Source organism: Prunus mume, linkage group LG3 (genome assembly GCF_029339155.1).
Source record: "Prunus mume cultivar Tortuosa linkage group LG3, ASM2933915v1, whole genome shotgun sequence".
In the NCBI taxonomy this organism is placed as follows: domain Eukaryota; kingdom Viridiplantae; phylum Streptophyta; class Magnoliopsida; order Rosales; family Rosaceae; genus Prunus; species Prunus mume.
Window position 1 is genome coordinate 15,260,085 of NC_142700.1, and position 18,114 is coordinate 15,278,198.

Consider the following 18,114-nt stretch of genomic DNA (forward strand, 5'->3'; position numbering starts at 1 on the left):
TATTCCCCTTCCCCATCAGTTTGTAAAGCCTTAATTTTAGTAAAATACATATTCTCAACAAGGGTTTGGAATTTAACAAAATGGGAATAAACCTCTGATTTTAATTTCACGGGAGAAATCCAAGAATAGCGTGAAAAGTCATCCACAAAAAGCACTTAATACCGAAACCCATAAATTGAACTAGTAGAAGCACTCCATACATTAGAACGAATAAGATGAAAAGGAGCATGAGTATGGACAAAAAGCAGTAAAAGGGACGTTTAACACTTTTGCCCAATGAGCAAGAATGACAAACGAAATTATTAATTTTTTTTTTGGTGTCATCAAGAGGTAGTGCATTGTTCAAAATTATATATATACTAAAACTGAGTTCACGAATTCACTGTTCCTAGACTGTAGCTTAGGAATAGTGAAGTGCCGATTTTTCCCTTTACTGAAATTTTCCTTATGTTCCTTTTTGTCCTCTCTCTTTGGATGCTAACTCTCCCCACTGCTTGTTCCGTTTCCACAGAACGATCGTCCGCTCGAACCAGCTTGGTTGGGCTGGTTGGGGGCAGCAAGCATGGAATGTACGGCTTCGATCTTTGGGATTCCTTTGGGGCCGTAGATTTCCATTTGGGCTAGCGCCTATGCGAATCTCGCCGTTCGTTTGGTCTTCATCTCATCTCATCCTGCTCATTCGTTGGTTCAACCATCTTTCATCTCTGCTGTGCAACGTTCGTCTGCGAGAGATTTTCGATCCTGCAAGTTCTTCCATCTTTTCTCTTCAGGTTTGCATCCCTTTACTTTTTAACGGATTAATGGCTTCGCTGATTGGGTTCTCAGAAGAGCGTATGCTGTTCAATCCTTTGATTCTTGCCCAAAAAATTATTAAGCAAGTCAAGATCTCTCTGTCTCTCTCTATTTGAGCATGTGGATAATGAACCCTAGGAGCTTAATATCTGTTTGCATCTAAAAGAAAATATGATTAGGAGCTGATATTCTGAACTAATCGACCAGTCTCTTAGCTGGAAGGTAGAGATGGTTGGTTCAATATAAGATCATTCAAACAAAAAATCTGATTTTACACTTCTATAAAATATGTAGAAACCTACTTACTCTCTGTTTGTTTGCTTAGAAAATGCAAGAAAAAAACAGAAAATGTCATCTTTTTAAACATTTTACTGTTGTTTTGTGGGTAGGAGTTCAATAATTATGCTTATAAGAGCATTTGAGGTCACCCACTTAATAACATTTCGTACTTTTTATTGAAATCACTTGGGTTTTGTGGAAACTCATGGACATAAAGGAAAAAGTTTGAGTCTTTGTTCTATAATTATGTTGGATTGAAAAGTTGGTGCCTTCTTTCATACATGTGCTTAGCATTACAATGAAAATTTCCTTTCATTGTTTTTTGGTTATTGAATGGTTTGAGCATGAGGAAAAAGGTGATTTTGCAACCTCAACAAAGCATTTCAAGTAAGAACCATATCCTCGAATTGCCTCTTTTGGACCAAAATTAAGCCTTTTGTGTGATGGCTTTATCATATAATGGGTTCTATGTTTGGGCTTATGGATTGGTTCATGGTAGATTTGAATTGGCATGCGGAGTTGCTTGGGTGACGCTGATGACTCGTGCATTGCGAGGACTACAACAAAATGGTGCACTTACATCTCGATTCGTGGACTTTGAAATAGAAACAAGGTTTGCATCTTTTAATCGCCCTTCCACTTGTATTTCAATTTCTTTCCCTTTTATTAATTTTGATTGTATTTCTCCCCTGTGATGGGATTGAACAGGCTTTTGAATTGGTAATGGCAGGTGACTGTTTGTGCGTGAATAAAGGCTTGCCATTGCCCTTGCGATGTTGTGGGCAGAGCCAGTGTATATGCAGAAGTTGAGGATACAATGTTCTCTCTCCCTCTCTTTAATTTCAGTTATTTTTCTTTTAATAGAATTTCGTCAAATATTTTGGTTCTGGATTTTTTGTGTTGAACAAATTTACAATAAAGGTATTTTATGACGTTCTGTGTTCGTAAATATCTTTTGTAGAACAGCACAGAATGTTGACTGACTTTGAAGGTGTTGCAAGAAAAAACGAAGTAGGGTTCCGCATTTGGACTAGCAAAGAGGTTTGTCAATCGTTCTCTCACCCTCAATTTTTTTTCTTTCAATAAGTCGATTATCTCAGCCTTAAATTCGCTGTTTTTTATTTCTGTTTAATTTAATGAGACAATTTCTGTTACAGAATTCTAAATTATGCTTCTTTTTTCCATGTTAGGGTATTGGGATGCTAAGGGGTTCTTATAACTTAGATGGGTATGCTTCAAGAAGGTTGGTTTTATCATGGAAGAATACCCATTTGGTTTTCGACATAGTTTATTTAGTTAAATATATGGTTGCTGGTGAAATGGATTAGCCAAATATTGCATATGTAATATGCCTACAAATTCTTAGTATTGTTGTGAACAGTCAGTTTAAGTGGAGGATTGTTGTATGAAATTTGGTGAACAAATATCTAGAAATTATCTTCACAGTTTCTTAGGTTCCATTTAATTTGGTATTTGTTTTTGTGTGATATATTTCTCTTAGGGCATGTCAAATGGTAAAGCTGCAATTAATGGTGTCTTTTTTGTGTTGCAGTTCCACCAGTACCAGTTGTTGGGAGAAAGCTCCCTATGGCATCTAATGAGCACCCCAAGATTTACCAAATGAAGCTCTGGGCCACAAATGAGGTTCACGCCAAGTCCAAGTTCTGAATAATCCTTAGCCTTCCCAAATGTTCATTGGTGAATTTTTGGTTAAACTTAATATTGTTGATTGATTTGTTTGGATTAGGTATTTCATGAGGAAGCTGAAGAAGGTCAAGAAGAGCAATGGCCAAGTGCTTGCCATTAATGAGGTTTGTTCTCTTTGCCATTTATACTTTATTTTTTTCCAATTAATAAATTTGTACCCATTTTGATTATTTGTTAGTGTCTAATGTAGTCAATGTTTTTTTGGGGTGGGGAAGTGGTTCCTTCTCAACTCTCCTCCTGGCAAAATCAATTTGTTGCCAAAGGGCTCCACCTTTGACCCCAAAGCGTCACTCTTTTATCACATTTATTTAAGCTTTTTCTAATTTTGTTTCGATAATTTGAATCGTATTTTGTATTTGATGTTTGGCTTTGGTGGCAGATGTGAAGGAGGTTGCGTCATAGGCATCCTCTGAATATGAAAACCTATCAGCATATCCACACCTTCTTTTACACCCGATTTCTCTGCACATTCTTCTCAAAAACTTAAATGCTTTATGCTCCATAGCCTTTGGTAGTTTCTCTTCTTTCACTTAGTTCCATTTTAAGTTTGAACTTTTTTTTTAAAAAAATCTTTATTGTAAATTTGTTACTTTAAATCCTTAATTTTAGGATTAGTTGTGGTTTATTTTTATACCTTATAATGAATTGAGATGTGGACAATGAATGTGTTTCTTCCTTCATAGTTATGGTTTATTTTTATACCTTAAAATGATATTTCTCTTGATATCTTTTCTTTGGTATATAGGTGACATGAAGCAGAAACAGGGAAGGAAATCTCATATGAAATGGGTATTTTATGTTGGAGGTTAGGTTTATTTTATGATTTTTAATGTTAGATTTCATACTGAATCAATTTGAAAGGTTCTCTGAGGACTATATTCTGAACTTCTTTTTAAGTTTTTAATGTTATAAGTTTAACACATTAAATTTATTTTTTCTTATCAGTTTCTTTCTACTTTATTTTGCTAATTCAGTGATAGTAGTTGTCAAAATGGCATCAAAGCTTGGCAAATCTATGCTTGAGGGGTTAGTAATTACGATTTGATCGGTGATGAGCGTTTTGGTTAAATCCCAAGCAGGGAATGCATTCTTTGCCATAGTTCCCGGACAGGTCTCTTGGCTTCCCTTGATGCTATCAGTAATTTGATTAGGGTTCTATAACCTATAGGTGTTTATAGGTTATTTCTGGTTTTATAGCTTCTCCATTAAATTAACATAGCCTATAAATGGGAATACATGTATCAGTTTTGACCATAGGTGTCTAGAGATAATCTATTCTTTTGTACAACAAACTTGCACATGGTTTGATTCTGTTATGGGTATTTGGTTTGATTCTATTAAAGGCTGGGTCTTTTGGATTCATTCTGTTATAGGTATTTAATAATTTGTGGCAATGACATTATACTTTTGTCCACCACATTCGTAGAATGTGACGTTTTAAATTGTGGTTTGTGCATTGATTTTGTGGCCTTAATTTGTAATAATAGCCATTGTCTTCACTAAATTTTCCCATTTGTTTGCACTAACACCTACCAGTTTCCAAATTTGTAGCAATAGAATAAACACCCATTGATTTGAGGCTATTAAAGGTTGAGTGTTTTGGCTTAATTCTCTCATACCTATTTAATTATAAATTATCACAATTGTTCTAAGTTTGTTATCAATTGTTATCTCGAGGCTTTGACTTTATAGGAGTGGCGAGCGTTGGTCTTCTTCTTAAGATTGAACTCCAGCTTTTTCTATGTTTCGGTCTCTCTCTCTCACTGATCTGTAAGTAAATTTTGCTTCATCTTTCCATTCAATTTTTGTTGCTCTTCTTTTTCATTTTTTTTTTGTTACTAATATCTTAGATCTTATTTTATTAAACTATAAGACCTATTTTAATTTGCTGCCCTAAAAGTCCAAATTCCTAATTTTTCCTCATAGTGGATCTGTGTTATTGATTTGCAAATGTTATCCAAATACAGAAATTGATTTGATTGTGTTATTATTTTGATGAAACCAGGTGGAACAATTTAGTTATTAAAATACTATATGATTGCTTTTGGTAAGGTTTTCTGTTTGATTATTAAAAATTAGTTGGTAAACCCTCAAAATCGGTATTTGGATATGCTGGTTCTTTTGTTACAGGGTTTAGGATAGCTCTGTTTTGGTAAGCAGGATATGCTGCTATTTGGGTAGTTATGTTTAAAGACATGTTCGTTCTTTTACTACAGGGTTTTAATTCAAATTCGTTCTTATACTGGTTTATGGGACTGGGGATTTGAATTTGATAATTTTTGGTTTTGGTAGGGGAAAGAAAATTTGGGAGTGTGATTCTAGGAAGTGATTGCAATGTTTTAGCATAGTTGACTTGAAGAAGATTGGTTTAGGAAATATGTGGGATTTGAAAATCTGACTTCTAAATTGGAATTCTGTTTGTGGACATTAGAGATGATGAGAAAGAATTCAGAAAAGTTAAAATTCATAGGTTTTTTTGTTTGTGGGTTTGATTTACCAAGCGGATTTTTGTTGATTTTTGCATTGAATGGAGACTTATTGAAAACTAAAAAAGTTTGTATATCCTAATTTCAGAATGCAGAGTTTGGTTATATTGTTTTTTTTCCTTTTCATGGGCTAATAATTTGGCCATGCTTCTACTCTTTGCAGTTGCTAGGGACTGGAATGGATACGCAAGATACATCTCCTTCAGTGTTGCTATTCTTTGACAAGCAAAGATTTATATTTAATGTTGGAGAGGTAAGGAACTCAATTACATACATTTTCCCTGTGGTTTCTTTCCATACAGATTTTGCTCAAGCTAATTTTTTGGTTTAATGAAAAGATTGTGCATGCATAAAATACTCAAGCTAATTTCTTCCCCGATTTTTCTGTTTTTTCTTTTTCTTCTTTTTAAAAAAATCATGTTTTCTTTTGATATTTTGCAGGTGGTCTTTCTTTGCTTTGGATAGAGCAGTTTGGTTGGTGTTTTCAGTTCTGTTAAGCAAGGGGTGAGTTTCTAGGCTGAAATTTCAATTAATTGTTTTAAGTTTTGTGAATAGAGCATAGGAATTAGCTAATGGCATCAATTGACAATTGGTTGGTGTTAATTTGTTGTTGTAATGATAGGTTTAGATGATTACAATATTTGAACATGTTGGTAAATCCTTTGAGTGTTTTGGCAATTGGGTAGTTGAGATGTTCCCTGCCTATTTTCATCGCTTTGTACACATTTCCATAATTTTAAACCATGCATCATCAGCTGTGAGCACCTTTGCTAGTTAAAAACTATAAAATAGGTGAGGAGGGATGACCAAGACGAGAGTGCCAAACCATTACATGAACACGGGTACCAATGAAAGCAACATTACTAAGACCTATGTTGCGGACACTGAAATCTGGAGTGTCGGAGTGGAATGCACCGACACACCCCATTCACCTCTCCGACGCCGCCCCGACACGCCTTTGCATCAACGGCTCCGACACGGTCAAGACACGGCTCCGACACGGCAGGGACCAGATTGAAATTTTGGAAATAAAATTAGGGGTCTAAACGTGATTTTTGAAACTTTAGTGGACTGATTTGAAATAATTTTAAAAAGATGGGTTAAAAGTGGAAAAATAAATTTTTAAACCTAAATGAATCTCACGAAAGTATCAGCCAGCCACTTCACTTCATTTCTTCCGTTGCATCAGCTCTTCTCCTCTTCTCCAACTTTTGCAAAGGCGAGTCTTTTTGCAATTTTTTTTCCTTTGTTTTCAAATGCTTTTATTTATGTTTTATATTTTCTTTTCTTATGTCCCTCCATAACAGTAGAAGAGTTGGACTAGGTGGTGAAGTGAAGATTCTTTTATTCTGTTTTTTTGAAGAGAAACGCAACAAGGACCATTCTTTTTTTTGGTGTATTAATTATTATTTATGGATGATGAACAATGAGTTATTTGTTTTGTTTTATGGAATTATGTGACATTAAAGTATTAAGAATTAATTAAGCAAAAAAAAAAGTATTGATAATTAATTATTATTTTAATTTCCGTGTCCTAGCCGTGTCCGTGTCCTAATTTTTAAAGAATTTCTGTGTCGCCGTGTCGCGTTCCTGTGTCCCCGTACCCGTGTCCGTGCAACATAGACTAAGACGGGTCTTGTTGGATGACTTAGGAAAAATGTAGAGACCATTGTTACTCCGCCCCCAAAAAAAGATCTTCCCCGTCGATAGATCCTGCACAATATAATAATCGGAAAATAAAGTAAAGAAGCAGTTATTATTGGTGGCAAATTTGTTTACAGATAAGAGTTGGCAAGAGACATCGGGACAAATGAAGCACATTGTTAAGGGTATAAACATAATCATAAAGAGAGAGGTTAGAGGTACCAATATGATGTATAGGAAAACCTCTACGGCCAAGCACAAAACCGACAGAATTAGGACCACAACTTGGCACGTTGCTCAGCACTGAGGAGCAGGGCCTCAAGAAGATCAGCATAGGAGATGGGTGTCTCACGAGCTTGAGCAACCGCCACCGTATATTCATATGCATGACCAACATTTATCATGATGAGAGCAAGCAAATCATTGTTATCAACCGGTGAACCAGAAAGAGCAAGGGAATCATCAATAAAATTGATTTTGTCAAGGAAATTAGATATAGATACATCATTGCGACAGAAATGAATAAGTTGGCTGCGAAGATGGAGGATGCGATGGTGATTAGAGGAGGCATATCGTTTCTCAAGGGTAAGCCAGGCTACGCGAGCACTAGTTTGACGAGTGGCGGTAGCAAGAACAGTTTCACTAATGGAACCAACAATCCAAGATACACAAATTGATCCTTCTGAATCCAATGCACTTGGATTTTTAATTATATTTGTAATGTACTTCTAATAAAGAGCTTCTAGAAAAAGCTATTATAAATTGATCAAAAGCACATTGAAATTGATAGTCATTTAGTAACATCAGAAACTCCAAGCACGCATGATTTGAACTGCTCATATCTCAACACCTTATCAGTTCGCTGACTTATTCACCAAACAGGTTTGTCCCAATTTGAGACTTGCAAGTTAGGCTTATTAATTGCACCTTCAACCGTTACAAATGCAGCTGTAACAGCTGCAGATCACCCATGATATTAGCACCAGCTGTAGTCTTTCCTTCCTAAGAATCTTGTAATTATTTTGTAATCTTTCCTAGATCATAGCAAGTGTAACACCTCCTTGACACTATTTGGTGTGAGTGAAGCTTCCCCTTTGGGCACACAAAAGAGAGAACAAGATTGAAAAAAAGGAAAAAAGAAAAGAGAAGCATCAGAGTCAAAGCGAGAGTGAAATTGGTTAGTTGAGGGAGGATAAGTGTTAGTATGAAAATTGTATTGGCATTTCCTAGACTCTAGCATAGGTCGGGAATTAGTGTGTCAATATCTTTTCCAGGAAACACATTCAATTCTGGATTTTCAAAGTATGACTTGATCAAAGTGAGGAACTTGATTTCAGGTAAATCATGATACAATCATGCATTCATTATAGGATTCCTAGCTAGAGCTATTTTCACTCAAATGCTTTTATATTAGTCTTATTTTTAATAGGATTAGATTTTATCTCTTGAGATTATTTTCCTAGTTGGACCTTATTTTGGTTTAAAGTTAAAATATCCTTTTTCATATTTAACTTGGAGAGTACGTCCTATTTGGTTTCATTGTTTTCATCTTGGTACATATTGTTTCCTTATATAAATTGATGAGATTGGAAGTTATTTTAAAGCATGCATAAGCTGATGCAATTGTATAAAGAATCAAATCTGTTTAGGCAATATTTGATCTCTTCGGTTTATGCAATTCCCTTGGAAAAAGGAGAATAGGTCTGTATAAAGATAGGACGTTTTGCCTTGGTTGAAATACAGCTTTTAGATATTTTGGTTGAGAATCTAAATTTCCTAACAAAAGTTGTTGTGCATATCTTTGAGACAAGTCATCAAGTGTTTCATGTTTACTTGGTGATTTATCAAATACTTTCATCATTCATATTGCATTCATTTGCATGTTCGATGACTCATACGATTGAGGGCACCAAAACTGTAGTGGCGGTTTGTCTTCAGCGAGCTTGAAGCAATCGTGACCAGTATTGCATTCAACATAAGGAGGGTCAAAAGATCATCGCATGACGAAGTTGAATTACGAAGAAGTCGGTAAATATTATCTAAAATATGTATAGGATAATTGTGTAAGTACTTCTTGTAATCATCGTTTTATAGTGGATTTGTTTTGGACTGAGGAGTCTCATGGATTTTACCTAGAGATGGGGTTTTACCTCGTAAAATAATTCTCTGCGTGTTCCTTTATTTTATTGTCAACACGTTTCAGGATTGTTAAGCATATCAATCTTGCTACCGAAGTTCATTTTTATTTGATATTGTCGATGAGTTTGATATTGTCGATGGATCCCTCTGTGTTGTTTGTAATCCATTTCTGGGTAGTTGTAGTGGCCATTATGGCTATTGTATTTGTATTTCTCTCGTGGCGAAATTTATGAATGCAATCTCCCTACCCAGTAACAAAGGGAGCAAAGGCCCAAGGTGGGGATGTGCCCCCTCTCAAATTTTATTTTAGGCTATTGTTTTATTAATATAATCCTACTTTTCTAACCAAAATTTGAAGTGCCCATGCATTTCTTTCTTTGTATTTTTCTAATTTTCATTTCTCACTATCATTTTGCAATCCTGATCTCCTATTGCCGATCTGCCAATGCTTATTTGGAGTGATAAGTGATTTTTTAAAAATTTTGGGAAGTATGACTCGTTTGATAAACTATGAAAAAATCACTTATTGTTGCATGCTTTCATTTTTGATTATGTGTAAATCAGATTGAGGAGTGCTCGGTATTTAATGAAACTTTCATAATTCCAATAATACTCTTATTTATGTTTTGTGATGAATTTTGTGCTTATATTTGTGATGAAGTTTTGTTTAAATTATTTAAATCGAAATTCATCTATGTTTTTTGGTTTGATGCTTTCACTACCATCTTGTCGTGTCTTGCTGCGCAAATTGGTGATCTTATCAGTAAGAGTTCTTTGCAGTTGTCACAAGGGTTGCTTTCTTTTCAGGATGCTTTGCTATATATAGCTGCCCTGCTACTAATAATAATAATATATATATTATTATTATTATTATGTTATGAGATTGCTTAATCAGTATGCCCTTATTGTATTTGTTTTATTGTCTCAGTGGGTGATTTCTTGTCTCTTGTTGTCTGAATTCTCTTGCTTCCTATTCATATAGGCTATACGAAATCGTTTCTTCACAGCAATGCACCTCATGTGCCTAATTGTATTTGTATTATTTTTTTTTAATGGAATATCGTTGATGTATATTAGGAATGATGGCAAGATAAACTTCAGGTATTTGAATTTTTTTTGTTATTGTTTTATTAGTGTATTGATATTCAATTTTTTTTTTTCAAATTTAAAATTTATTTTAATATTTGTATATGCCATAATGCAGGCAAAACTCAAGTATGCAAGATTCCAATTTGAGGGTATTATTCATGAGGTGGATGAGAAGTAGATAGGATGTTTTGAACGTTACAGCCACTGGTAAGATGGTCATATAGCACAAGAAATGGAGACATTGAGAAATCATATAACCGCAAGTTTAATGAGTTCATCCACTCATAAATAAATATATATATATATATATATATATATGTATGATTGCTTGTTTGTGACTAGTTTATTTTTTTTTTATGACCATATTATTGACATAATATTTTTTTTAATGGAATATATTGGATTTAATTTGAAACATTAGTTTAGAGCATTTAGATACAAATCTTTAATTTTCAATTATTGGGCTAACGTCAAAAGACTCCTTGAAGGTTTGGGGTCATTCTCAATATGGGCCATCGGATTTTAATTTCATCAATTTACACATCTGACCAATTTAGGCCTTTTGTTAAGTTGACTGTTTGGTTAGACGTTAACTGATGACATGTCCACTATGGAACCCATCAATTCCTTAAAAAAATTAATAAATCAATTATATAATATAATACAATAACATTTAAAAAAAGCTTCGAAGAGAAGGTGCGGGTGGCTGGATTTGTCGGAGGGGAAGGGGGATGGGGTGGGAGAGCTTGGAGGAGAAGGGGACAGAGAGAGAGAGAGAGACGAAGAGAGGGAGTTTCTTTTTTAAAAGCTGTTTTTTAATGTTATTTTATTAACATTATGGCATGTAGGGAGGAAGGGAGTGCTTTATCCGGGTCGTGGTTCATTTGTGCGAATGGTGACTTCATAAGGAATGCTTAACTGCAATCATCGTTGATATTTTATATTTGTAAGAATAATAAATAGAAGGCTAAGAAAATGTTTTTCTGAATAGTTCTGAAGATTTTTCACTGTATTGATTTAGAAAGCTCAACAGAGTACTTATACCCTTACCCTTACCCTTACCCACCACCACCTCCTCCACCACCACCAACTCCACCACCACCACCACCACCACCACCACCACCAACAACTCCACCTTCACTTCCACCTCCACCACAACAACCACCACCAACTCCACCTTCACCTCCACCACCACCACCACCACAACCACCACCTCCTTCAAAACCTCCACAACCACCACCACCATACTGCCACATCCACCACCATGCTGTCACCACCACCACCTCCACAAGCGCCATCCCTACCACCACCACCTCCACTCCATCACTACCACTACTACCACATGATTACTACATAACACTTTTAACATCATGTCTATTTTAGTCATTATTCACAGTTACAACAATTTTATATTAAAACTTACCAAACGGTTTTGACATTGCTTTTTGTACTAACAGCACTTTAAAAATATTGTTTACCAAACACGGAGCTGCTTTACTTTACAGCTAATTATTTTCAAAGACAGTAGAAACAACTTTTTTAAAAGTGACAGCAATCCCAAACTGGGCCACAATCCTCAGCATTCAGGACCCAAATAGGGTCGGTTTATGTTTTTTAGTGATGCATGTAGGATAAACATTATTACACACGTTTAAATAAAAGTTCAAACCCCTAGAGCCCCTCTCTCCCAATAAGGGCTAAAATCCAATCAACAACCAGACAATATTGCCTGGACCTAACTCAAAGCATAGTGGTCCCTCTCTTATTTGAGCAAAGACCGAAAGAGAGTCTGACGTAAAAACTCATATAATTGGCACTGGATCAATAAAATGTGAAGCAATCTTATCCTTCACCAGTTTACCAACACGCGTGTAGCCATCGTCACCTTTGTAAAGGAGATCTATCACTTTTGTTAAATTAAGAACTCTCATTAGGACAGCCATTGGCGCTGCAGTTGGTCTGAGAAACTCCCCGTTTATGTCCTTCCACAGATCCACCACTTGCTTGTTCAAAGAATCAAGTGCCTCTTGCTCCGACACCGCATATTGCTTCATGTAGCAATCAATACTACAGGCAACATGGCCTCTCTCTTTCTCAAACTGCATAAATTCGGTAATATTATACAAAATCAGATTGTCATTCTTACTACTAGTATTACTAACACCGATGTTGTTTCCAACTTAACCACCAACAAAGTTTAGTGTGGGTTTTTATCACCAAAGACCATGATGCTATCAGTTGTGGAACCACTTATTATATATAGTATTTTATTTTGTCAAATTTTCGATGTGAAACTTCGCATTTTAAACATACTTACCTAATCTAACATGACTATAATATTTTATACCTTGCCTGTGACAATATCATCCATGAACCTACAAAGGGTCGAGGAAGCTCTAACAATTTTTGCGTCATTGAACAGCCACTCAAATGTCTCCTTCGTTACAATATCTCCCAAGCCAAGTAAGGATACAGTTGAAAGCATGGGGTAACCAGAAGAAACTATTGCAGCAGGTAGATACTCCTCCATGGTTGGGGTGTATCCTTCATTGAACCATCTGGCCTCCTCAAAGTAAGCTCGGGCTACAGCTTTCAACTGGAGGGGACATAACGTTATAGCTAGATAATGTGGAAGAAAATAATTTAAATATATTATATACATACAGATTCCTTTGCATAATAAACTCGGTATGATCTTCCATCCTTTGCAATCTCTTCCCCAATTTCATCGACAACATTCAAAAGGGTACGATAAAATATTTGCATATAGTCTGGGAGTTCATCAATGGAACTCATATCCCACCTGAAAATTTGATAAACCTTGTAAGTTGGCTTATTTAGGAGCACTTTCTGCAATTACAATAAGTCAGCTCTAATTATTAAAAAGAAAATTATGATTTCAAAGTAGTACCTCTCAATTGCTGCAGTAAAGATCTCAAGTTCTTCAAACGTAGCATATGCGTCGTAGATATCATCCATCACTGATACCAGCGCAATCACTTTTGTAAGAAATTTTCTTGCTTCGACGTATTGGGGTTCAAAGTATACTCCGACTACCCAAAAGTACAACTCCACGATCCTATCTCTTGCGAAAGGCAGCTTCTTTTCAAAGCCTACTTCTTTCCACCACCTAATGAGCAATAACATTAGCTGTATGTGTAACTTGAGTATATATGCTCACATTTACAATTAAAAGAGAGACTTACCTATTAATCTCACTGAGCTCCTTTTTGTGCAAAGACTGAACAAGATTGAAATCTAACTTTGCAAGTTTCAACAAAGCTTCATTGTGTGAAGCTTCATCTTGGTAGATTGACATGTAACGCCTGGCACATACCCTCTCTAGATCTTTTCGCAAAGGTCTCTCCAAGGCTTCAGTGATTTGTTCTGCGTGTTCGTAGCTTACATGAGCTTTTGCAGCAGAGTCAAGGTGAGTGGTGGTGAAAGCAAGAGCTTCATCTAGTATTTCTTCTTCCCGTACGCCCAGATGCCCGGCTTCATAAAGGCTTAGCATCCCTGGAACATCGGCAATTAAGCATTCCTTGAAGCTGCCATTTTCGTCTTTGAACTTGTTGAACACATCTGCTTGATTGATATAAAAATGAACAGGCATCAGTTGGCCAAAATCAGTCACAGTACACTCCACTACATTATAATTTGATTAACTTACCACATGAAACCTTGTATCCATGTTGTCTTAGTAGCCGGAAACCAAGAGCAACGTTGTATAGATCTCCATCATCACTAAAGTCATGGTCGCGAAATGCAGCATGCATACGCTCCAATGCTTCTTCAATTTCACTTTCAAAATGGTATGCCACACCAAGGCGCTGGATTGCATCAATAAACTTGAGCTGATGTGAAAAGTCACTTGCACTAGTTGTGAATACTTCCCTTCTCACTACTTCTTTCAGGTTGTCAACTTCTTGTTGGTTCCGGGCATTTGTTATCTGCGGCCAGTAATTAATTAAATAAGCAAAACACGAGTGAAATAATTTTTTTGAGAAAAATTAACAGGAAATATAATGATTTGCATGAGATTACAATGTCTTGGGAATCATAGTTGAGAAACCGATCACCCCAAATGCTTGGTGGGAAGTTTGCTGTCCGCCGAATAATTTCAGGCTTGGCGTTTGGTGATTGAGCTGCTGCACAAACTTGGATAGACATGTTTTAATGTTTTTTTTAGTACTGTTTTGTTTTCTATATGCTTAGAGCTTTGCTATGAAAAACATGAATTGTAGACTCATGTATATATAGGCAAGGGTTGGGATATGAGATTATTGCAAAGCAACAATAGAATCGTGCACAGCAGGTCAGAATTTCCAAATCAATCATTTCCATGGTACCCCCTTTCACTATTTTTAGTGTAGGATACACACTTTTTTAACCCTTAGATGAAATCGGTTTTAGTGGCTAGGATGACATTGAAAAAGAAATCAACACCCTCTTAAACATGATTAATAAGTAATATATTCTCTCTCCTCTCTCCTCATAAATTTCATTTGTTTTTTTTAAACCATAAATTTCAATTGTTTTTTTTCTTTTTAATCGCTTATTGGAGCTGTTATTTTTTGGTCGGTGTTGCCCCTATTAGTCTTTTGGTTTTTACTAGCCGTTTCAGTTCTCAAACAATAGAAATATATATATTCCTTAAAGTCCATCTCATGAATTCCGGACAATCCAGTTGTGAAAGATGCTGAGAGCGATCGAAAGCTAAACAACAGAGAGTGAAAGGTAGGGCAGATCAAGGGGATTGAAAACTTGTTCATTAAAAGAAAATAGAATTACTATTGTGTATTTGGCTGGGGGTGTGAGAGCAGGGCATCATCTTCATCGTTTGCAGAAGGAAGGCCACAAGAAGGATTTTCACAGGAAAATAGAAATAAAAAAAAGAAGAAGGATATTAAAGAGAGTGAGAGAGGAAACACCGAAGAGAGGAGAGAGAAGAAGAAACCAGACAAGTTATTAACTATTGATATTCCCAATGCACGTTAATTGAAAGAAATAAAAACCAAATTGTCATTAATCTCAGCCATTGAAAGTGCCTTAATCTAACGGCTTAGAATGTGTGTCAAAATTTGTGTTAAAAAATGTGTTTCTCAATCTCATATATATATATATATATAAATAATTTTTTTCCTTATAACATAATTAGTTGTAAAGTAAAGCAGCTCAATGTTTGGGAAACAATATTTTTAAAAATGCCTTTAGTATAAAAAACAATGTCAAAATCGTTTGATATTTTTTAATACAAAACTGTTGTAAATGTGAATAATGACTAAAATAGACATGATGTTGAAAGTATTATGCGCTAATCATGTGGTGGTAGTGGTAGTGGTGGTGGTGGTGGTGGTGGGGATTGTGGTTGTGGAGGTGGAGGTAGAGGTAGTGGTGGTGGAGGTTGAGGAGGAGGTGGTGGTGGTGGCGGTAGTGGCGATCGGTGATGGTGGTGAAGGTGGTGGAGTTGGATGTGGAGGTGGAGATGATCTCGTTTTTTAAAATTCATGATGATATTTTGGGAATTAAAATAATTCATTGAAGGCTCATCTTTGCTTTTTTTGAAAGAAGCTTTGAAAAACAACACCAAGCCTGCTTTTACAAGCTGCTATCAAAAGGCCATTGTTTTTAAAATAATCGGAATATTTTATTTTTACCAAACATCTTAAACTGCTTAACTTTAAAGTGAAGCGGGTTTTTTGGGAAAAAAAGCAATCCCAAACGGGGCCTAAGTCTACCAACTTGCATAAGTTGCTTTCCTCCAGCCATAGTTAGGTTAAATCTCCATATCACGGTAGGTTAAATCTCCATATCATGGGCTTTGTTCACCGACTTGACCATTTCCACAATTGCGAGCCACATGCATGTGTTGTGGGTTTATAAGACCCGATATTGACCTTCTAGTGAGTTTATAGGACAACAGTCTAATTGGCCCTTAATAGCTCTTGGCTTGTTGCTTGTTTGCTTATAGATGTCCAATTTGGGATTGCTGTCACATTTAAAAAAAGTTGTTTCTACTGTGCTTTGAAAATAATTAGTTGTAAAGTAAAGTAACTCCATGCCGTTTGATAAATTTTAATATAAAACTATTGCAAATGTGAATAATGACTAAAATAGACATGATGTTGAAAGTATTATGCGCTAATCATGTGGTGGTAGTGGTGGTGGTGGTGAAAGAGATGGTGGTTATGGTAGTGGTGGTGGTGGGGATGGCGGTTGTGGAGGTGGAGGTAGAGGTAGTGGTGGTGGAGGTTGAGGAGGAGGTGGTGGTGGTGGTGGTGCCAGCGTGGTGGTATAGAGTTAGGGTAAACAATCAGTAATTCTAGCATAGTCAATCAACCTGCTTTGATATCAGGGAGGCTATAATGAGGATTTTAAAGTGAGGAGGTTAATGTCACCATTAACAAATGTAAAGAAATTATGGGACTTAAACATGTTAAATGTTTTGATGGTGGGATTGGCCTCCTTAAATAGCCTCCTCATTTTAAACTCCTTATTATAGCCTCTTCCGCTATGATATTATGTTAAATTTCAGAGAGGCAGGCTATCGGCCTATTACTAGTAACACCGATATTGTCCCTAAGTTAATCATCTACAAAGCCCAGTAGATATGGGGGTTTGTCACAAAAAGGTCTCGATGATATTAGTTGTGAAACCACTCATTATATATTATATTTATTTTGTCAAATTTCCAATGTGGTAAGACTTTAGATTCTTCAACAGTTTAATATGCAATTCAATTAATAAACATATATGTACTAATCATTGATCCTTACGAGAAACCATGTAATTCAATTAAATTCAATAGGGCCAGCTATTATTTTTTGGGTTTGTTTATAGAAACTAATTGGTGTAGGATTTATCTATATCATTAGTGCTAAGAATGGGTATATGACTAAATATCTCTATAGATTTTTGGTTCTTTACTCCAAATTTGTCAACCAATTTATTGTTTGAGTTCATGGAGATTTGGGATTTTGTTGTAGGTGGTGAATACACATAAGACAATTGTTAGATTAATTGATTAGGACTTTGTGTTTTGATTAATTGATTGGGGTTTTGTGTTTTGATTAATGAATTAAGAATGAAAGTAGTATCGTTTAATTTTTTGGTGTTATTTTCATATGAAACAAATTTCGTAACTTTTATATTGTGACTCCAAAAGTCAACAATCATGAATATGCCACTGAATAGATATTTGTTGTAGCTAGAAAACATTAATTACTATTTTGTGCTTTTTAACATTTAGTGCCACAAAAAATCTACGTTGTTTGCCAAATTAGAAACACAAGGGTACTGACAGCTACATGTGCAACATATGTTGTTTACTGTTAAGCTACATGTGCAACATATGTGTTTACTGTTGTAAACAAATCATTGCAGAAAGAATCCTCAATAATGCTATGGATATCTATTAATGCATATGCGTCGTAGATATCATCCATCATTGATGCCAGCGCAATTACTTTTGTAAGAAAATTTCTTGCTCCGACGTATTGGGGTTCAAAGTTACTCCGACTACCCAAAAGTACAACTCCACGATCCTGTCTCTTGCAAAAGGCAGCTTCTTTTCAAAGTCTACTTCTTTCCACCACCTAATGAGCAATAACGTTATCTGTATGTGCAACTTGAGTATATATGCTCACATTTACAATTAAAAGAGAGACTTACCTATTAATCTCACTGAGCTCCTTTTTAACACTTAGATGAAATCAGTTTTAATGGCTAGGATGACATTGATTAATAAGACTCCTCTCTCCCCGTAAATTTCATTTGTTTTTTTTTTTTTTAAATTGCTTTCTTTTTTTTGTCAATCTTTTTATTTTTAACCCTTATTTGAGCTGTTAATTTTTGGTCGATGTTGCCCCTATTAGTCTTTTGTTTTTCCATTCTTCTTGTTCTGAGGGATACTACCCATTTCAGTTCTCAAACAAAAAGGAAATTCTTTCATAAATAATAGAATATATATTCCTTAAAG

The 18,114-nt window shown here is 35.6% G+C and overlaps 1 protein-coding gene and 1 long non-coding RNA gene across 16 annotated transcripts; one reads left to right on the plus strand and one right to left on the minus strand.

Moving 5' to 3' along the window:
* Positions 1–1,887: 1,887 nt before the first annotated feature.
* LOC103331378 (uncharacterized) lies at positions 1,888–5,969 on the plus strand. 15 transcript variants are annotated; one of them, XR_016125227.1, is made up of 8 exons: positions 2,638–2,732; positions 2,819–2,882; positions 3,158–3,289; positions 3,524–3,583; positions 4,330–4,367; positions 4,456–4,548; positions 5,428–5,517; positions 5,706–5,969. It is a non-coding gene; the product is annotated as an uncharacterized LOC103331378 (long non-coding RNA). The 15 variants fall into 15 exon arrangements; XR_016125230.1 differs by having other exon boundaries at positions 4,471–4,548; XR_016125222.1 differs by lacking the exon at positions 3,158–3,289 and having other exon boundaries at positions 2,622–2,715.
* A 5,572-nt stretch (positions 5,970–11,541) lies between these two features.
* On the minus strand, positions 11,542–14,381 carry LOC103326370 ((-)-alpha-pinene synthase-like). Its single transcript, XM_008228583.2, has 7 exons — positions 14,181–14,381; positions 13,807–14,086; positions 13,343–13,718; positions 13,048–13,266; positions 12,801–12,939; positions 12,484–12,732; positions 11,542–12,235 (listed from the first exon to the last, which is right to left on the minus strand). The coding sequence occupies exons 1-7, from the start codon at positions 14,304–14,306 to the stop codon at positions 11,939–11,941; spliced, it is 1,686 nt and encodes a 561-aa protein (XP_008226805.2). The 5' UTR covers positions 14,307–14,381; the 3' UTR covers positions 11,542–11,938.
* Positions 14,382–18,114: the final 3,733 nt, after the last annotated feature.